This window comes from Perissodus microlepis, chromosome 7, assembly GCF_051167445.1.
Source record: "Perissodus microlepis isolate ML-2025 ecotype Zambia chromosome 7, ASM5116744v1, whole genome shotgun sequence".
Classification (NCBI taxonomy): domain Eukaryota; kingdom Metazoa; phylum Chordata; class Actinopteri; order Cichliformes; family Cichlidae; genus Perissodus; species Perissodus microlepis.
This window is the reverse complement of record NC_140467.1, coordinates 63448547-63471028: the sequence shown is the minus strand read 5'-3', so window position 1 is coordinate 63471028 and position 22482 is coordinate 63448547. Positions and strand designations below refer to the sequence as shown.

Below are 22482 nucleotides of genomic sequence, written 5' to 3'. Positions count from 1 at the left end.
TTACAGCAGGTGGATCAGGACTTCTTCAGCGGTCTGTTTCACACAGGTCTGGTGCAGTTTCATTGATAATATCTGAGAGACTGAGATGGACATGTGCAGAGGATGATGAAGGTGGAGCTGCCAGGCAGGAGGAAGACCTCAGAGGAGGTTCATGGATGCAGTGAAGGATTGGTGCAGAGGGTTGGAGTGGCAGACGAGGATGCTGGGGTAGGAGGAGGTGGAGGCAGCTGAAGCAGTGTGGCGACCCCTAAAGGAAGCATGAGGCGGTGCACACTAGGTCTTTATATCATGCTCTTCCTCTTATAGCTGCTCAGTGGCTCCATAGTGTGGTGGTTAACACATTCGCCTGATCTGCACCCGACATGAAAATCTGCCGGATCGAGTGTGTGGATCCGCCCTCTGTGAGAGAGAGCGTCTGATTTCGTTCAGCTCGTCTCCATGACTGCTGCAGCAGTGCTGATGCTGTTTAAGTCCATCATCCTGTTATGTTTACACTCAGTAACTGACATTTGACTAAGATGATGCTGTTCTCAGTTATGCCCTGGACCTTGCTGTTCCACACCAGCCTCACCGTCTCCGTCTGTCCTCAGATGTTGACGCGTTCGATACTTTGATCATATTTTTAAGGTCGTCCGTCCTCAAACGCCCGTGGGGATGCTTCTGCTGGCAGATAGAGATCGAGCTTAGCTTAGCAGCCGCTGTCGCCTGATTTTTAGTTGGTAGATTAACAGAACTGTCGTTCAGTTTGGGACTTTTATTCATTTTTCTTTTTGTTTAGATTAGCTGTAAACTGAATATTGAGTTTCCGTTGGGAACACAGAGGGGCAGATTTGATGGACGTTTCTGACATTTTAGAGATTCATCACACAAAAAAAAACCACTGGTGGAAAGATAACTGATTCTAAAAGTTTGTGGAGCTCGGTAATAATTGCAGCTTTCGCTTCTTCCTTTGTTCGAAGGACCCTTTTGTTGTGTTTCAGTAATATGAATTTGATTAGTAACTCTAGATTTCTTTTCATGAAATACTCTGAGCTGCAGTATAATTTCCACAGTAGCGATAATGTTATGCTGTCATGTTGCTGAAAGGCAGTTTGAGCTGCCAGCTTGATTAAATGTCAGATATTACAGATGTAATCAGCCGCGCTGCTGTCCTCCCTCCTCAGGAATATCAGATTATATTGTTGTTGTGGACTCGCACAGCTGAATGATATTTTTTATTACTTTTTATTACATAAACAAATAAATCTACAGTACATAACAAAATGAGACACGCACGCAAGAAAAGAACAAAATATTTATTTATAGCACATTTTTCAGAATCCGTCCAAGGTCGAAACATGCGTTGGAGCCCATAGACTGTATATAAAAGATGGAGTACAAACGCGGCAGCTTCCACCACCAGCTGCTGTGTGTTTTTAATGGATTAAGTTTATGAGAATGAATCAGTTTGTTGGAAGATGTAATTATTCATTAATGAGTGCATATTTATGAATATTTCCTGTATTCATTTAGAGAAAATGACTAAACGTTGTTGTGATTGATTCTAATCCGTCTGCTGAGTCTGTTTTACGCTGCTTTAACTTCAGCAACGAGAACAATTCAGTTTTAATACAGAACTAATCACTAATACAGAACTAATCACTAATACAGAACAGTCGCCTCAAGCTGCTTTATACTGTAAGGTCGACCCTACAATAATATATACGGAGAAAAACCCAACAATCATGTGACCCCCTATGATCGAGCACTTTGGCGACAGTGGGAAGGAAAAACTCCCTTTTAACAGGAAGAAACCTCCAGCAGAACCAGGCTCAGGGAGGGGCGGGGCCATCTGCTGTGATTGGTTGGGGTGAGAGAAACATAGGTCTTACTGTAACGATCATAGCAGGTGTTCAGTAGAGCAGATGTTTGGTGCTGACACTGGAGCTGCTTTATTTCCTGTTCCAGGGCAGGTTGTTCCTGTTGAGCATTAGAGAGGTCAGTGGGAGGAGTGATCTGTGGGAGCCACACTCTCAGGCTTCAGGCTCTAAATGCTCAGTTTTTCTGTTCTTGAATCTGTGTGATGTCATAGAGAGCAGATTGCCCTTATATGGTCATGTCAGACGGCCACCCTGACTGTGAATGCAGAAGCCCCGCCCACTTCTATGTGAGCATTTAGGAATACAAATAAGGAGGCTTACATGAGTCAACTTTAAATATTTATGCATTTCATATTTCAGTTTTAATTGTAGAGGGAAAATGACAGAAACTGCTTGGCTAAATGTGACTCCACCCACCAGCTTCTGGTCAGCTGCAGACTGACAGGTGCAGCAGGTGTAGGTGATATGTGGTGTAGATGTGCGTCCTGGTTGCGTTGCTGCAGTGTGATGTGGCGGTGGGAGGAGTCGTGCTGTTCCGTGGTGTTTGCTGCTAAACGGCCTCAGCAGGGAGGAAGATAAACTTTTTTTCCACCCCCAGTTCACGAAAGCTTTGGGGAAAGAAACCCACATTTCACCCGAAATATCGCACTCGGGAGGAGATGTCTCATTTGTTCTCTTCTAAGTGCTGTCATTTGTGATTTTTGCTGTCGTTTCTCTTGACAAGTGCGTTTTGACACCTGCTATTTGGTTCATAACAAGCCGGTGAAGCAGCCACAAGGAGAACGATGTGCAGCGCTGCCTCGGCCGGGTTATTTCGGTGTAATTTCTGTGCTGTCGAGTGGCTTTCAGCCTGTATTTGTGTTCCAGAGTGGCTGCCGGAGCTAATGACTGCATCGCTGGTGGGCCAAACTGCCCATTAGTCCTCCAAGGTGAGCGGAAGCAGGCATTTTTGTAATGCCTTCCCTGCTGCCGTTGCCTAAAAAGCCGCGTCTGATGTTCTGCATGAGAGACAAATCCCATTTGTGTCCCGGGCAGTGGGCCTGGATCCGCCCAGCTTACAGTCAACACTGACACCCATCCAGTAATCACCTTAGTTTTGGCTGAGCGAGCACGGCGAGGCTCGGCGGGCTGGAGATGAATAAATATTCAGTGATAAGGTTAAAGAGATTATCTGGCGAATGACTTAATTCATATAAGTACCTCATACAAAGTCAGAGCAAATGTCAAAGTTGTCGAGGAGGGGTTTTAGTTGGCCCTCTAAATGCGGGCATAAGGATGCTTGTGTGTGTTTGCCGGTCACAGACTTTGTTGTGGAGCTCAGAGTCTGGTCTGTTACAGGATATATGGGCATCAAATCTGCTGTGGATGATCTGGGTCCACACAAGATCAATGTTTATCTTCCCGGTGACCTTTCCTTGAGATCTTAGCTGCTTGGACTTGGTGAACATCACCTACCAGTGTGGGGATAAACCCCTAAACTGCCTGTTCTCTTACAAACATTACCACACTATAAAATAGTTTCAGTTTTACTCGTTTATTGATTTTTTGTGCAAATTCTAAATCAGAAAATTCCCCTTCTGTGTAAAGCGTCTTCTTTTGAAGAGTCGGTGCCCCGTTATTAAAGTTACCACCAGAAGAACTCACCACAACAGAAGCTGTCTGATAAAGTGAAGCAGGCTGAAAGATCTCAACCAGCAGCACATCACGCCACGATCTAAAGAACCAGCTGAGAACCAAAGTCAGTGACATCATCAGTCTGAAAGGTCACAGAACCACAGTGAGAGCCGTTATCCACACATGGAGGACACCTGGAACGGTGCTGAACCTTCGCCATCGACGACGTCAGAGGTCATGATTCAACCACAAGAAAGAGAAGAAATGGCTCCATGGGAGAGGGAGAAAACCACTGCTGACCAAAAAGATCACAAAGGCTCATCTCACATCTGCCAGAAAACATCTGGATGATCCCAAAGAGTGTTTGAGCCCCGTCACATCTGATGAGAGATCATCACAGCAGCGGCAGACACGGTGGTGGTCTGGGCTGCTCTGCTGCTTCAGAGTGACTCGCTGTAACTGAGGGAACCATGAATCTACCAGAAAACCCTGAAGGAGGATGTTCATGCCATGAAGCTCAAGAGCACTCGGGCAGCAGGACAATGATCCAGATAAATTTGGAGTTGCCAGCACTAAATCAGACTGAGATGCTTTTCTTCATGTTGGAAAACCCTCCAATGTGTCTGAATTCAAACACACCATCAGATGACCTCCATGTGTATATATCGCCAAAGGATGGACTCTTTCATATAATACTAATGTTTAGGGCTGCTCGATTATGGCAAAAATGATGATCACGATTATTTTCACTGACATTGAGATCTCGATTATTTGACGATATTTATTTAACAATAACAATGTTTTGAATAATGACTTTAAAGATTGTCAAAAAATAATATAAAATAGTGCAAATACTGATAACAGTGCAAATGTTTGCAATATAAGAAATAAATGAAAAATGTAAACATCTGTGTTTAGTGAACTTTGCAGTGTTGCTCTGTGGTGCAGCTACGACACCGTAGCAACGTTTACACACTGTGTCTACTTGATCCACGTCTGACTCGAACCCATAATGTTTCCAACCACTGAAGTTTTTGTACCTCTCTTTTCAACCAACGGCAGTCGCTCTCCTCTCCAAATAACTTCTGCTTAGCTTTCCGAGCTTCCCTCGGTCCTCTTAATCAGCGGTCCCCAACCCCCGGGCCTCGGACCGGCACCGGTCCGTGAGTCGTTTGGTACCGGGCCGCGAGAGTTGAGGCTCAGGTGTGAAATGTATAGTTTTCAGGGTTTTTATCGGTTTTCAGCGTTATTTTGTTATCGTTTTTATCGTTTACTCGTTTTTATCGTTTACTCTGTTTTCCTGAGTCTTTTCACGTGTGTTATGAATAAATCTTCTCTTTTTCGGTACCGGTACTAGTTTTATTTTGTTGTATTTATCCGCGACACCTTAAAGGCCGGTCCGTGAAAATATTGTCGGGCATAAACCGGTCCGTGGCGCAAAAAAGGTTGGAGACCGCTGCTCTTAATTGTTGTGACGCGTGTTCGAAATGCAGAGAGGTGCGCTCGATTTGCCACACGGAGCAGCGCGAGAGTAAAGCACGAGGGAGGGGCTAATAATCGGCTCAGTCATTTTTAATGATCGTTGAAAGCCCAGATCGTAATCGAGATTAAAATCCGATTAATTGAGCAGCCCTACTAATGTTTCACAAACCTGTTGGCAAGGAAGTGTATCAGATTAAAATACGACGAGGACATTCATGCACGCTTTTATTTTTTTGGTTCATGATGTTTCACCATCAAAATGAAATGTTGTCTTTTTCAAAGGACCTGATTAAAAAAAGACAAATCTGCAGACCACACTGGTGTTTCCCATGATGACACGTTAAATGAACAATATTCAGGTGAATCTGTTTCATATCGAGACTGGGACTGTGTAGCTTCAGCTGTGTGGCTGCAAACAGTTTAGCACGTCCGCATCGAGCACTGAGAGTCGCTGCGTCACGTCGTAGGACTTGATGCAATAAAGTTTCAGATGCATTATTAACAGACGTGGCTTAAATTAAGTGTAATAATGCTGTGAGTGCACAGCAGCCTCCTGTTTACAGTGTTCAGCTGTCGTCACGAGGAAGAGTATGTCGCTGTTTTTACAGGATAACGAAGGTTCACTTGTTTGAGAGTCTGCTGACATCTTTCCCGTGAAGACGGAGAGATGAAGAAGAGCTTCGTCTGCAGAGGAAGAAATGGCTGATGAGTCTGGTCGCTGTGGACTACCCTGCTGGTAATTATGGGATGTCTGCTGGAAGTCTCAGCGATATGATGAGGGGAAAATCCATTCGGTGTCCATCTCGTCCTTTGGGGGACAGGTGGAGGTGAATGCTGGGTCGCAGGCAGACTGTGACATTTGCAGGCTCTACGTCCTCCTGAAGAGGAAGCTTCTCGTCTGTCCCCACTTTAAAGGACGACTTCCTGCATCTGTTGTTTTCCTGTAGAAGAAGAGACAAAGAGTTGGAGACAGAAATGGTTAAAAACAAACTCATGGGAAGGCGTCATGGTGGGATACTGAGACTGTGACATTTGAGGCTCGTTGTTGATGAAGTGGAAATTACACGGTTAAACTTTTGGTGAATCCAGACGTGGTGAGTCATCTTATGACTTTCACAAGAGTGATAACGTTCATGTCAGAGTTTTGCGTCTCTATAGAAGTTACGTCTTTCCTTTTGTTCAGCTGCTCTGCAGTTACAGCGTCTCAGAGAGAAAGGCCCTTTTCACTTGTAACGACTACAGCCGATATCCTGCAGGTGTCCGTGAGGAGAGTGGCTTTCTGGGGTGAATCCTCCTCTTTGCTGAGGTCCTGCATCACAGAAGGGCCACGCTGGTCTGAGTGGAGCCTTTAGGACCACAGTGAGCTCAGTCTGTGGGTGGTGCTGGGTGCTTTGACTCCACAACGACAGCACAGCTGCTTGCAAATGTCCTTCCTTATCTGGAGAGCTGACACAGTTTGTGAAGCTCTGATCAGAAGAACACAGCTGGGCGGCCGTGCCTGCTGCAGCGATGTCCTCCATCTCAAAGGACATTCCTCTAAACGTGTGTCTGTGTTTATTCATCTTCAAGGCTGACCTGCAACAGCTGACCGTCTGTTATCAGTTGTTGCCACACCCATAGATGAGGTTCGCCCTCTTCCACATCCTCGTATTGTGACATGACCTGCGTTTGTTTAGATTTTTGTTGTTGCTGAGCAGACCGACACCCTGCATGCTGCATGTGAAACCAGCAGAGGTTTTACATGCGCTGACTGTGCGCTCTTCTTTCTCTTTATTACAGATCAGAACGTATCGTATGCACATGCTGGGTGCAGTTTGTAAGCAGGGGAAAAGCTCTCACTGAATCCTACAGTTTGATGAATAAAGAGTTTGTCTCTTTCAGTCTTCTGGTTGTGCAGATGAACACACTCCATGTTTTTATTCTTGCTTCTGCTAGAGCAGCTTTGCACGAGTCAGATTATCAAAATAATCTCTCTTTATCTCATTCTGCACCTTTGTATCTGAAGCCATCAGGCACGCCCGGTCTTCATATCCTCGAGGGGAAAAGGGAAAAGCCAGCCTGTGTTCAGAGGAGGAGCCAATCCTTGCTTTTGAAAGTTGTTAATCCAGTTAACCCTGGAAACAGAGCAGCTCACCCTGACATTCATGCCTGTGATGAGTGGACGGACACTTCTGCACTCATATTTGAGTTGTCTAATGATTCCATATCCTAAAGTCATACAGGATGTAAATCTCTCCTGTTACAAGTGTAGTAAAAAGGTTCTGTGTAGCTTCAGGGAACCAAATGTAGATCAAATAGAAAGCGCTGGACGGGCTCATTAATGTCAGATGTTACAGATGTTATCAGTACGGCTCCTTTTCTTCCCCTCAGCAACAGCAGATCATTTCTTTGCCGTGAACTCTCGCAGCTGACTGCTGTTATTTGTGGTTTGTTTGGTCGCGTAATAATAATGAAAAAAATGAGTTTACCTGGCAGGAAATGCATGAAATCAATCGACGGTGCGCACAGACACAGATGTCTCACACTGGCCTCGTACTCAGATGATTTCAGAGGCAGCTCTGCAGATTGACGCCATTTGTGTTAATGAATGGATTTTGCTGTACAGGTCGGCCGTGAGGTTTGTCCCCCTGCGGCCTGATTAGCTGCCATCTTAGTCTTAGTTTGCATCTCTTGCACAGACATTCTTTTATTGTCGGGTTGATATTTACTTTCATCACCTGCAGGCTCATGATATCACTGATGTCACTAACACTGGTAGCATTGATTGGCTGTTGTCCCACAGCACAGTGTTACGGGTGCAGGTTCACAGAGAGCACAAAGTGTGCAGTAATTAAAACTCATCTCGGCTGCCTCGGGCATCCTTCTTCATCACCCGGATCCTCCCTCAGCACCACAGCCCTCTCTTTCCTAAACCTCCATCATACTTAGCTGTGGGTCAAGCTTCTCCACGGCCCCCCTCCCGCTTCCCCTGTAAAGCCCAGAACTGCTGCGGAGGCAGAAGTGGAAGCTGAGCGGCTGGCTGTAATCAGCGTTCCTGCTGCCTTGCTGCATCCTCCCCTGTGGATTTATCGGTCTGGAAAAGCTTTGGGACGCTAACATTAGTCACCGGCTGAGATGGAGTCCAGCCCAGAGACCCAGAAATTCAATTCTAGCAATTGGAGCAAAAGCACACCACAATGTCTCGGCTTGATAGCGGCTGATATGCTGACCTCAGGTCTGCTCCGGGGCTCACCGCTCGCTGAATCTGAAAGCGAGCGGTGAGCCCCGCTCTTACCGTCTGTATCTGGCTCATCTGAATAAATTGAAGCGGTTAGTGGAATTGGGTTTGTTGAACTCCTGACAGATCTCTGAGAAGCTGCCTTTCGACATGAAGAGGCGTCCCCGAGCACACACGGAGCATCACTCTCTGACTCTTGTTGCTCTTTGAAAGCAGCAGCCTTTGTTTCGTGCCCGCTGCAGTCTAATAACCTCAATAAGTGTTTGTTTATGATAACCTGCCTGGTCTGTTGCCACGGCTCCTTACAGAAATCCTTCTGCATGTCGGGCACCGCCACGAATATCAAAGCGACAGAGAGATGTGCCGCGTTAACTCGTTTGTCACCGCGTCAACAATATTAATGCCTTTCCTACAGACTTGATAAAGACCGCTCCCCCGGCGGAGTATAATGTGCCGGAGTGCAGTTGTCACCACGGCGTAAACGAGCCACGGCGGCGTGGACACCGGGTTCCTCAGACGGGCCCTGAGAACCACAAACCTCTCGTTCTCTTTAAGCCAGACGTCTTCATGCTGCAAGATCTTTGTTTTTGAATCTTCAGCTTTAGTTTCCATGTAAAAGGAGCTAAAAATGGAAAAAGAAGTCGCGTTGGCCAACAGCAAAGGACAGAAATGGTATTTTTCCAATATTTTTCAGATTTGGTGTTTTTTTTCTCCAAATTCACTCAGAATAAGAACTGAAACTGTTAACAAGTGTGGCTCAGGATGCAGGTTTTACATTTTTGTGTTGTTGTTACGCCTGCTTTTGATAAATTACTGAAAAATGTCTGAGAATGAGGCGAGACAAGCGAGAACTTGACAGCCACTCACAGCTTGTTTTAAGAGCTCTTTGTTAGTAGGCCTGTATTTATCTGAGTTTTCTACCCATGAAAAGCAGCTGTGAGAATGTACAGTGTGTGTGGAGAGTCCTTCCTTTTATTAAATGTGTCATAATCAAAAGACACGATTATTGATTTTAGTAGCTCATCAAAGCTGCTGATACTGAGTTTGTGGAGAGTCTTTCGGGGATGTTCTTGACCATAAACTGTGTTTTGAGCCTCAAGCTGATGCTGCTGCCAAACAGACTGTTCTTTTTAAGGAAAATTGGATCTTTTAATGTCTCATCTGAAATGTTTCCTTTGTTTCACAGAAGTTTGATTGAATCTGTTATTTTTTTCTGTATCGTTGCCTGGTTTGGTAACACGACTTTGAAGAACAATGTTGGGACTTTTAGTAAAAACTGTCTGCAAACTCTCAGGGCAAGACGTCCATCTATAACCAGCACTGAGGAAGGCTCATGTTATTGTTAATTGTTCGAACCATCCACTTCACAGTGAGTTTGACATGTTGCCCTCTGGCTGTTGTTTTAGAGCACCTGTGAGGAAGACCAAAAGACTCCAGGTTTCCTTTATCCTGCCTCCTTAATGGGTGTGTTGTTATTGTTGCCCTGGCTGCTAAACTAAAGGCTTTTAAACGTACAGACTGCATGTAAAGCAGAGCTTCCCAAAGTGTGGGGCGCAGAGCCATTGCAGGGGGGGGCGGTATGAAAAGGAAAAACTGGACACTGCTAGCATCATGGACAGGTTTTTGACGGGGCGCCCATCAAATGCAAAGCAGGAGATGAAGCATCGCTGAATATGTTTTCAAACCAACTTTTCAAGCCAAAGACTAGAAAATATGGTGAAGCATGTCTCCCCTTTGGCTTCACCTGCACAAGTGCCGAGGTAGGTCTCCCTGCAGGATTGGTTTTCCCTGCGTGGGGGGACGCGAACATTTTTCTTGTCCAACAAGGGGGGGCCTAGCAAAAAAAGTTTGGGAACCATTGATGTAAAGGATGGATGTGACACAGCAGTTCCAAGGCTCGCAAAATTTCTAAATCCCTGGTAGCCCTTCGGGCCGGCACTCTTCAGTTTTCGGTAGCCCAAAATAAATTTAAGTAGCCCGAATAAAAAAGAGCAATTTTTTGATTGATGTTTTGTTTCCGTTACAATATTATACTTTAATGTATAATATTGTAACGGAAACAAAAATTAATCACAAAATTGTTAAAATACAAATCACAACAACTGTATAAAAATTACAACCATCAACTCAAATACTTGGTTCTCATTGAACAGAAATTTCTATGAACTTGTAAGAACTGTGTAGAACATGAATCAGTCTGTCAGATCCTGAATCTGACATTTCCACTGGAGTCACGGGTGAGAGGCAAGTGGAACCAAGATCGAGGACGTTTGCTTTTTGAAGTTTGCAAAGACTGCTGAATTGTGCCAGTGGTAGTTCACTCTTTGCAACATAGCACGCTGTTCTAAACAGCCTTTTCAGGACTTCTTCTCGTGCTTGGTTTATTTTTAGTATGTTTTTTGCAATTGCTGTTTGTTCTGGGAAAGATATTGCAGACTGGGCAATAATGCATTTCTAATGGGTTCTGATGGGGTCTTCCTTAAAATGACTGGTCCCAGTAACAAGGGCGCTTGTCGACTCGGAAATCGAATGAAACTCACAACACACCTGGCAGAACATCATGTTATTTAGCTCGTCACGTTGCAGCCACAGAAATTCTTTTGTCCATGAAACCATAAAGCTGCACTTTCTTTTTGCCTTATAGTCTGATTTGTCATAACTTTTCCGTTTTGTGGTCACTTCTTCACCCTGACCTGTCTTATTTGGCTCAGCAGAACTAAAATATATATCCTGCTGCTTTTACACAGGCACTCACATAACGCTCAGCGATTCTCTGCGCGATCAACCTCTCACATGTTTAAACTGCGGGAGATTTCACTTGTCACGTTTGCATAGTAAGCTAACGATTGATAAGACGATGTCAGAGGAATTGCTGCGCAATTAATCTGTCACTCACCAATCAGTGCTGTCGCTCTCTATACACAGTTCGCACGATCACAAAGTGAAAGCAAAAAACAAGCGCAAATTCAAACGCGATTTCAATATGTCACATTGACAGTGGCTCATCGATGCCAATGACATAATTACTCAGCTACATTTTTGAAAGAATGCAAAAGCATTGACATATATTTTTCCTTCCTACGACAGCCCGACGGGCAGGGCAGAGATAGATTTTGGTAGCCCGACTGGAAAAATCGCTAGCCCCGGGACGTCGGGCTAGCGATTTTGCGAGCCCTGAGTTCCTATGAATAAATGTGCGTTCCCAGCCGGTTGGCCGGCGCTTGCTGGGTGAAATCAGTCTCAGAGGTCGGACAAGCGACTGTTTTTACGCGTTATCCTTAGCAACAACCACGGTAAACCCAGCGTGTGGCTCCGCCGTCCGCTTGTTTATTTTCCACATAAACCTTTCACAATAAAGCTGAAGATTCTGTTGAGATTTTTCAAAATAAACTGAAATGATGACAAACAGAAAGACCAGTCCAAACAAATCGAGGACCTTGTTCCTAAACGAGGGGCTCCCTCTGTAGCACGGACATGGTTTGGTTATAAAAAGTCTGACACGGACCAGAAAACTGTACGATGCAATTTATTCAGGAAAGCCGTCCCCACCTCAGACTCAAACACGACAAACCTCTTCACCCACCTACGCTAGAATCACGTGACAGTGTGGAGAGGGTTTACGCATGGGAAGCAACAAAGAGCCGTCAGGTGCTCCAAATAAACCTTAGACTCAACGTTAGAGCAGGCTTTTCCCCGCAGCACGCCGTGTAATAAATACTGACAAAGAAAACGGCGGCTGTTACAATTTATGTGTAAAAATGTATCGTTTCATGCATCGGTCAAAACACTCGACTCCAGCTACACGACGCCCAGCTGGAAACACTTCACGCAAGTCGAGCTGCCCGAGATTCACAGAATTTTTGTGATAAATATCGTTGTCGTGACGATAAACGTCTTACAGCCCTATCTCATATGTCTCAAATAAAGACGATATTCCCGGACACACCACAGCACGTGCTCTGAAGAGTCGAATGTTTCAAGTATTTTGACAGTTTGTACGTTTTCAGCATTAATTGACAGAAACGAGTTTGTGAATCCAAACTTTGGTGCTACTTGGTTAAAATGATGAAGCTGAAAAGTTTTGTGCCCACGTCCGTGAGCTATAAGCTTCTCGTGACTGTTAAACGCTCTTTTGCTGGAAAGCTGCAGAACTCAGTGAAGGTGCTGAATTATTGATAATATGCATTTTTTAAATTAAAAACCCAGAAAGAAGAGTAGTTTGGGGGCGTCTTCCTATTAAAAGGAGCTGTATATTATGATGTGGACATTTAGCTAACAAGGGGAGAAGCTCGTTTTTCATTTACCCGTCACTTTGATGTGGGTCTCGCTGTGTCAGCCATTTAAATGTGCCGACAGGAAACTGTGGGAAACAAGGTCGTTTTAATGCGAGCGCCGCGTGGCTTCCAGGTGTCGGCGCAGAAACGATTGGACTGTAAAAGCGAGCGGAAACCTTGAAGCTTCCTCTGATCATTCGCTCTGTGGGTGAATTATGCGGCCGGCTGCATGGACGTGTAATGGCAATATGTTCACGTCAGGATGGATTGTTATGGTTGGATGGATTTTCTGCACCGGCGCCGGAGTTTCCTCCCTGCAGCACATGGCGGGTGACTGATGTCTTACAAAGCCCGGCGGAGGCAGACCGCCGTGGTTAATAAGATGTAACGTACACGGAGGCCGTGGACGCTCCTTTACGTGAGGAGGCTGCAGCTCTGTGGTTGCTGCGCTTTACGCTGCCCGAGAAGTGTCCAAGCAGTCTCTTACTGTTAGACGCTGCTATTCTCATCATGTCTCACCTGTTCTTGATTATCCTCCTTTCCCAGGTTCCTGCTCTGTCACTCCAACCCTCTGCGCGCCATCAATCTTCTCCGTGGTCTTCTTCGTTCCTCCTCCCTCGCAGCCGTCTCCATTTTCCAGTCATTGCTCCTCCTTTCAGAGTTCCTTCTCTCACCTTTACACTCCTGCCCTTCCTTTCTCTCTCGCTGCCTCCTACGATGCCTTCCCCCTCTCCTCTTCCTTTGTGTGCCAGCAGTGGCACCACCGCCGCCCTGTTGGCCAACAGCACTGGACAAAGTTAGCCTGACTTTATCCACATTTCCCAAATACACCAGATCTAAAAGTCGCTACCTAACTTTGAAGCACAAACCCAGCTGTGAACACGATGATGTGACCTGACAGCATTTCCATCTCCAGCACTTCTGTGAAATGATTTCTGTGATGTGCAGGTCGGCAGATGCTGCAGAGAGCCGAGCTGCTTCTCTGCTCGTATCTCACTATCAAGGGACAAATAAAGCTAGCAAGTTCCCCAAATGCTACAGTAGTCCTTCAGCCTGAGTCAAGAACTGACCTTATTGTGTAATTTATAAATGTACATGTAATTATTTTATCGTCCGGTTGAACTTCTCGGGTAGTACAGTGTGTCTGCTGTCAGTATTTGTCTCCATGGCTGCAGACAGATTTCCCTCAGGGAGAAATCGAGTTAAACCTGAATGTTGTCCAAACACCAAATACACCTGTGGGTTGTTGTCCGTCCTGCTCCACCGTGCTTCCCTTTGTCAATGCGCTGCTGGTAAAACCCTATCAGCCCTATTCTGCTGATGGCTGTTTAGTCTCTGATTAGTTAACTGTCAGCGCCCAGAGACAGCAAACAGCCACCTTTTAAACCGCTCCATGTTCCATGAAGCTAAAAGCTTTACGTCACATATGTAAGAGACATTTCACCCCAAAATTCCCAATATTTAATAGACTTTTCTCTGAGTTTCGGACGTATTGGCTGTAGATACGTCTCCCTTCTCTACAATATAATGAAGCTAAATTGCTGTTGCTGTGTGCTGCCCAGCAGTATGACCACCAAACACGACTCGGTTACTCCGAAAAAGCTGTAAAAAAAGCTTGAAAGTTAAACTTGAGCTACATGAACATCAAACACACTGTTTGGCCCGTTTGGTCTGTGCGTCCCTGCAGACCCGCTGATCAGGTTGATGTTGTGGCTCTGTGAGCTGCAGGGATGCTGGCTGCAGGTCGAGAATCGGTTCGTGTACCGCTGCGCTCGCCCAGCACTGAAAAGCAGCAGCTGCAGTCCAGAGGTGTGGAAGTCCGCAGACCCGACGAGGCAGCTCGTTAGTCCGTCTGCAGCAAACACAGTGCGACTCTGTTGGAACCTGAGTGCACAGAAGTCTCCCTTAAACATCTCCTGCAGGTTTTTCTGTCGTCTTTGCTGAAAACTGCTTGAACTGGAACTCGAGTGCAAGTTTGCAAGCGAGATGATGGCAGTTTGTTTACTTCCACCTACAACTTGGATTCTTCTGTGTGGAGCCAAGAAATCTGTTTTTCTTGGGAGCGTTTCATACTAACAGGGTTTCTGCAGTCTGTCTGCTGGTATGTTGGGAAAGTGTTTCTGCACCTCTTCGCCTCACAGTACTGAAAAACCTTCCTGGTACTGACATGCAGTATGCTGGTAAACTGCCACGTTGCATTGAGACGTTGAATTAGAGGGAGAAACAGATTAACTTTTTTAATCCCTGAATGTGTTCACGCGGCCTCGCCGACACTCTCTGAAAGCGTGGAGGCAGAGTACAGTGTGCTTTGATGATGTTTCATCTGAAGTCTTGTGATGTGGAGGTAATAGCTGTGGCAGATCTCCAGAATGAGGACTGCCGACGTGGAGCCGAGGCTGTTAGCTGTTAGCCGAAGGCAGCGGTGCATGGCTGCCGCCGCCGCCGCCAGCTGCTCGGTCATTTCACGCCTGTCTGGGCTTCCTGGAGCGCACCAGCAGAGTGGATGGAAAAACTCTGTCAGGAGGGGAACGGGCTCAGCGTGATGTGTTTTCAGCGTTCGCTGTCGCCAAACCTGCGATAAGAACTCGCAAAAGGACGACTTCTTTCTGTGGCGAGTTTTTGTCAGTCAGGGGCGTTGGTTTACCCGCAGCAGGCAGGGCCGTCTCTTAATTTGGAAAGCATAACACATTTTTCTAAAGAATGCAAGCAGCAATCATTTAGATCAGGTTTCTCACACACGACTCCAAATATCATATAACGTTTCAAATATAATGGTTAAGGCAGATTTTAGATGAATATTTGTCTCCACCAACAGCTCGAGCCTCCTTTGTGCTTTTCAGTTCCACTGATGCTTTTGTATCAAACATTGCAGAACATCACTACCCCGTGTTGTGTGCTGCGGGGCTCATTGTTCTTGCGTCTTTATGACCTGTTGCATGTTTGTTTCCAGTCCTGCTGCAGGTTTCATCTGCATGAGTGCTTCTGCTTGATGCTTTCAGACAGTTTTGGAGGTGTAACTGGATATATGCATGACCTTGGCACAAGCATTGTTCCAACAGCTTTACTTGTAAAAATGCTTCTTGTCAGTGACTCTTGTGCGACTGGAAGCCTCCCTCTTGTTTCGTTTTATCTAAATTTTCTAAATTGCCTGATTTGCATTTTCTTTGTCACAAACTACAATTTTGGTTTTTGCAAATCTTTTTGATCTATGAAACCTTCACCACATTTTTTCTTGTTAATTGAGAATTTTAATGCCATTTTTTCCCTTGTGAATTTCATGCTCCCCTAATGTGATGTCGTAGTCATGTGGAAAACATTTTCAGGTCAATGACTGATTTCAGTGTATCTGAAATGTACTTTTCCACTTAACACACCTTATTTACCTTTTTGCTTCCATGTCTTTCTCTGGTGTGTTTCTATTAATCTCCCACTGCTGCATTGCCCCGCCTCCCTGCAGAGATCAATAAAGTTTAATCTAACGTAGTCTGATCTGAGCGCTGTTTATTTTCCTGCGTGTTGTCGCGGTCACGTCGACTTCCCGCTCTCATGTTCTTCTTCCCTGTCCAGATCTGCGATGGCTCAGCAGGCCACGGCGGGGCGACGCTGCCTGCGAGCGTTCGTTAGCGGATTCTTCGTCGCCGTCCCCGTAACCGTCACCTTCCTCGATCGATTCGCCTACGTGGCACGAGTGGAGGGATCATCGATGCAGGTGAGATATCACAGCACATCCGCTTATCAGGCTCACAGCGTCTGCTCGCAGAGGTCAACGGGAGGGGAAGCCGCACTCTCTGGATGTCTGACAGATAAAGAGCAGGTCAGAGGTCGGAGCATCGTCACAGCGTGCTGAGGATTAGGAAGTATGAAGCCTGGAAAGCAGGTCTCTAACTGAAAACTCACTCCGGACTGTTTTTTAGCTGGAAGCTGCTCACGTCCCGCTTACAGCCCAGATTCTGCGTTTCTCTTCCTCCTAGCACAGCGTCCAGTTTGGCAGCTGATGGCCGTAAAGTTTGAGTTTTAATAAGCATGAATTCAAATTTCAGTGACTTCAATAAGAAATGTAAATCTAAATGTTGGGTTTTATTTAAGCTTGACCTGTTCTGTGATTAATATCGCTGTTATATCAAAATGGTGTTTTGTGTTATTGATCGTTACTGGGAGACAGATTCAGAATCGCTGCTTTATTCTCGTCGTGGTTAAAAACAAAGTTTCTAATGTTTTACATATCGAAACATGATGCAAATCATCTGGTTTGAATGCAGACACTGTTACACTCTGTCATTATTTATGAAGCCAAACGCAGAAGCAGGAAAGTGTGGAAAACCGAATACAGCGAGGAATTAAGAGGTCGGTTCATCAGCCGGTGCTGCTGATCACACGCTCACACGAAGGAAAAACATTCACCAGTCCTCCCAGGAGTGGACGTCCAAAAGCCAAGAGTCCCATCTGAGACTCCACAGCCTCAGTTTGCATGTTAAAGGTCACGAAAGTATTACGTGTTTGTAAGGTTATCAGGAGGAAGCCTGTTGGCTCTACAGCTGAGGTTTGCAAAGCTGCATCTCAACAAAACACTTCTGGAACGATGTTCTTTGGACACGTGACACCAAACATCTCGTACGTCTTTTTGTCTTATTGTTGGATAAATAAATAACGATGCGTCTTTATCATGACCCTATGTCCGCATCACTGCTCTGCAGGAGGTTAGCAGGCAGACGTTACTCAGTAACTCTGTGTGTCCTGCTCACAGTCCTATCTGTCAGTAGGAGGAGCTCTTTTAGGACTTAATATACTCACATTCTATACAAGCCTCGTAGAAAAATCCTGACCATGAAAAACACGACAGACTTTCATAAAAAGACAAAGAATTAAATAAATACAGAAGATACGATCGTTACAGTTTTATAATGTTCTTTCAATGCAGGGTTTCATCAACTAAAAGAATCCAGTTTTACACACAGTAAACATTTACTGTCAACATGACACAGACATGTAGAAAGAAACAGAACTGGCCAATGTGTGGCGTCAAATCCAAAATGAGCAAAATATTCCTCATTTCATTATTTAACACTTCAGTGGAGTCATGGTCAGAAGTCTCCATCCACTCCTTGGCAAAGTGCTGACACATCTGAATTAGAGCCAAACTGTCAATGTTCAGGACCCAACCAGGATCAAGCCTGCTGTGGACTGGAATCTGCTGGAACACCAGTGTCACTTCCACAGTGAAGCCAGTCTCACATCTCCATGGACCAAGAAAGAAGCTCCTGCTCCAAAATCAACGAGCTCAACTGAAATTTGCAGCTGCCCACGTGGACGAGCCAAACGGCGTCTGGAGAAAAGTTTGATGGTCGGACGAGACAAAGGTGGAGCTGATTGGAGGAGCAAAGGTGAGGCTTTCAACCCTGAGAACACTGCAGCTGTGACGCATGGCGGTGGCAGCATCAAGGTTGAACCTTGGATGTAGTTGGGTGTTCCTGCAGGACAACGATCCTGAACAACCATCAAAACTGATTTTGGAATGAAAGCAGAATAACATCAAGCTTCAGGAATGGCATTCCCAAAAGTTTGTGGACCACAGGAGGAAAACCAACCAACTAAATGACTCTGCCAGTCCGTCCAAGAAGAGCGGCCAAATATCAGCCAGCAAGCTGGAAGCTTGTTGTTGGATCCCAAAAGCATCTGGCAGAGATGTAAGTGGCTAAGAGGCATTTAACCAAATATCAGGGGTGTATGTACATATTTGAGCCTGTGTGTATACTTGTGTGTGGATTGGTTCTTGTTTATCAAAGCCATTGGACATGTATGCTGTACAATCATTCCACACTGGAAAAAGACCAGTTGATGTCAGAAGAAACGAGCCAGTTCCAGGATTGATGAGTTTCTCTGAGTTAATGTTACACAGTAGTGTGGAACGTCTTTCAGAGCTAAACTCGGAGAGTCCAAAGGATTTTAGCGAACAATGAAAGAGATTTTTTCCTTCTTCACTCACACATGCTCTGCTGAGCTTCTGTAGTGCACCGCATCACATTTCGTGGGAGAAACAAAGACAGAACTTTAAGTCACGACCTGCTTCCCAGCTTGGCAAAGAGGGAAGTATTATATTTAAAGGTTGCAGGCAGTGCGGGTGGCTGCAAACATCAGCGTTCACACATGCAGGCCTCTTCATCCAAACGGTAAATAAAGCTGCTCTCCTCTCACATGAGGAGCCTGCTGGGTTTTGACCGACTTGTTTCCTGTCGTGCAGCTCATTATCCCTGACATGTGTTGCATTATACATAAAACAATCTGCTGTCTATTTTTAATGAGCATAAATTTTAGAGCTGCGCGTCGCTCTTCGCTGCGTGTTGTAGAGTCTTGTAGCTGCTTTCGCCCGGGTCGTGACAGCGACCTGAGAATCCAATCAAATCTTAAAGCATTAGAAATAAAACCATACAGCGGTGTTGGATGAAGGGAGTGGTTGAATAAATGAGATGTTTACACTCACTGTTTCTATCCTCAGAGAGAACAGAGCTCCTGCTCTGCTTTGGGCTTTAATCTGTTGACGTCATGCTTTGATCCATTGGGAATTTGTCTCTGTGAAGCCTCAGCGAGGAACAAGAAGGAAAGAAATGGAACAAAAAGTACTTTTAATAAGTAGAGAAAGTAGAGAGAAAGTTACAATGACCTGAGCAGTAAAATCATGCACTGCAGGCTGCTTTGGTCTGGAGTGTATTCGTCTGCAGACTTTCTAATGGCCAGCAGGGGGCGAAAAGAAGTTTGGTTGTGTATCTATGTTTGTATCATATCTATCTAATAGACTCCGATTTGTTCACACACTGAGGTTAATCATGGAGTTCCACAGGGTTCAGTGCTAGGACCAATTCTGTTTACATCATACATGCTTCCCTTAGGCAGCATCATTAGAAGACATAGCATACATTTACACTGCATACACTTTTTCTGACAACATAAAGCAAAGAGGAAAACCAGCACAAAGAGAGCAGTCGCCATGGTGATTCTACTGTAGAAACATGAACAGGTAGAACAGAAGCTCATCCCTTCGTTACCTGTTGAAGTTCAGCAGCTGCTCACTTCATCACGGTGCTGGTCTGGGGTCAGCATTTACCCAGCTTTAACATCACTCTTGGCTAGCTTAGCGTTAGCATGCTGTCTGCATGTGCTTGCACAGAGCTGAAGTTGTGTTAGCAGTGTAATGCAGCTGTGTCTGTCCTGGAACAGTCTCCACTTTACCGTCACGCTCTCATCCTTTAAAAAATAAAAGAACCACTTTTTGATTCCGTCCCTACAGATGACACCCAGCTCTATCTGTCCATGAAGCCAGATAACACACACCAATGAGTTAAACTGCAGGAATGTCTTAAAGACATAAAGACCTGGATGGCCGCTAACTTTCTGCTTCTTCATTCAGATAAAACTGAGGTTATTGTATTTGATGATGATTTACTTCAGAAACTTAAACAGGTACAACGGATGCTGCAGCCTGACTGCTCATCCATTTGTTACCTGTTGAAGTTCCGGGTCTGGCTGCTTCACTCTGGGTCTTAGCTAGCTGGCTAGCTTAGTGTTAGCATGCTGTCTGTGCAGATGCTTGCAAAGAGCTGAAGTTGTGTTAGCAGTATAACAGGAAGTCCTGGAATCAATTTCCACTTTAACATCATGAGCAAGGGGACGTCACGGGTGCTGCACGATTTCTGTCCGTTATGGTGTCGTGTGTTACCAGTGGTGGTGACTGTTGACCCAGTTTTAGCTGTGGGACAGACGGCCTCACATCTGACTCTAAAATGTTTTGGTATACAGAGGAGTTCATGGTCCTTTCAGTGACTGCACCGAGCCCAAATCACCATCCCTCCACCGTTGTGATGATAACTGTTTCATTTCCTCCAAACGTGCAGCTGTTCATGCCGCTGTTTGTTCCAGAAGTCTTGTGGTTTCTTCATTAATTTGTTCTTTTTAGAGAGAAGCAAGCCATACTTGTTCAGTCTTCTTCTACTTGTACGCTCATGAACTTTAACCTTTAACATGCTGAGTTAGAGTCTGAGATGGAGCTCTTGGGTCTCTCTGCAGGTTCACTGAGCACTGCATGATTTGAAGTTGGGTAGACTTGCTAGAACCTCAACTCCTGGAATGATTCTAGTATTGTGCTAACGATCCAGAATGATATTGGCCTTTAAGGTTTGACACAGAAGTTGCAGGGTAGTTTCTCTGAAGCCTCAAAAAGGCAAAATGAAACTAATATAGTCAAAAAAGTCCAATCCATGTGTTTCCAAAGCTGTCTAGTTTCATAGCTACCCTGTACAGGACCGATATGCCATATATTCTGGATAAACCCACGTCAAACCGCTCGGCTCCATTCGCTCCAGCAGAAAATGTTTGCCTTCTGGTTGAATTCAGATGCTATAATGACATTTTACTGGTAAGATACAAGGGAGTAACGATACAAAAACTCGGCAGCAGAATGAAATGTCAGCGCTCGACTGCTGTGGAGTCTTAATGTGGCCGAGCTCCGTGATTCGTCGGTCAGGTCAGGAGAGTTTGTTTGGTGAGTGAGGATGAGCGGCTGTGTCCCCGCTGCTCTGCGTTTACTGCAGAGCATGGCTCTCTCCTTCTTTTCACAGCTATTGTATGAATTTCCCAGAGGAACCCACCCGAGGGATCAATAAAGTTTCATCTAATCTACTTTCACATCATTGTTATAAAATCTATTCTTTTCTTTAGCCTCGCTGGTTAGCAGGACTCACTTCAGAAGTGAAGTTGCAGACAAAGTGATTTCATTGATCCTGCTGTCACAATGAAAGTGACCACCCACCCACCTACAGTGCCCTCTCCTATCACGGCATTACGGCGCTCCGCACAGACAAAATGCTCTATAACAACTTATTAAAGAACACAAATGAGAGTCAAAGATGTTAAACCAGCCTACAAAAAGTCCCAATCCCATCGAGCATGCACCTTGATGCTGGGACAAGCTCGATTTGTGGAGCCACCACTCTGCAACCCACATGATCCAAAGATTCTTCTAACAGCACCCCAGAGCATGTCTGCACAATATTCGGCCGTGACAGTGAGAGCAGTGAGTCTGCTGAGTCTGCAGGAAACATTTCCCTGAAGTCAAACGGCTGAATGTTTAGAAAAAGACTTCTGCAGCAGCCTCGTCGCAGAGCACTGAGAGACCGAGGCTCTGGAAAGCACACAGAGCGAGTGGTGTGCGTGCGTGTGTGTGTCATAAACCCGTATACACGGTTGCAGTGTGAGGACCTGTCTTGTGCACCTGCTCCCTGTAGCAGTGGCTGAATGTTCAGGCGTGTTTGAAGGTGAGAGCTGGGTTAGGATTATGTTATTAATGGTTGTATTTAATCTTGAACTAAGTCAACGGGAAATTAATTCCAGTCAGTGCGAGATGAAGTCTCAGATTGTTTCATCCTTTCTGCGGTGCTTGGATTGTTGTCATGGAAACAGTGCTTTCCAGCCTCCTGAGTACGTTTGTGATCATGTCCTGCTCGACTTCCTAATTTACGATGAAGAAAAAAGCAACAGTGTAAAACCAAAGACCAACTTAGACCTATTTATCTTATTTTTTTAATGTTTTAATGAATGAATTTTCTCTCCATGAAGCCTGAAAGGTCGAGCGCAGGGTTTGCCCGAGTTGCTGGGAGCACCTCAGGTTTCTGTCATTGCAAACGTAGTTTCACGTCTCACCTCAGCTGTTTGTTTTCTTATTGTTTTATTTATTAGAAAAGAGATCAAACAAAGAACAAACGATAAAAAGAAAATTGTACTAATCGGTCAGTTTCCCTGAGACCGCAACAATTATTTAGTCAAAGAAACAAACACACCTGAGCTGCTGGTATTGCAGGTAAAGTCTTCGTCTTTCCCTGATTAGCACTCTGCTCGCAAAAAACCAGCAAAAATTCAGACAATTTAAAAGCCACTTTACAGATACATAGTTAGCTTACAGAGTTTTACCACAGGTGTATCGAAGAGTCGGGGCACACCTGTCACTTAAAGTCCACAGTAACTACATACATAGCAAAAAAGTGCAATA

General features: G+C 45.2%; 1 protein-coding gene across 2 annotated transcripts in view; it reads left to right on the top strand.

The window, feature by feature from the left end:
- Positions 1–22482, top strand: part of immp2l (inner mitochondrial membrane peptidase subunit 2) — a 199117-nt gene that overhangs the window by 18370 nt on the left and 158265 nt on the right. For both annotated transcript variants that reach the window (XM_084936612.1, XM_084936611.1), the window contains exon 2: positions 16014–16155. In XM_084936612.1, coding sequence (XP_084792738.1) covers positions 16021–16155 — 135 coding nt within the window. In that variant the 5' untranslated portion in view covers positions 16014–16020. The remainder of the gene's footprint in view (positions 1–16013; positions 16156–22482) is intronic.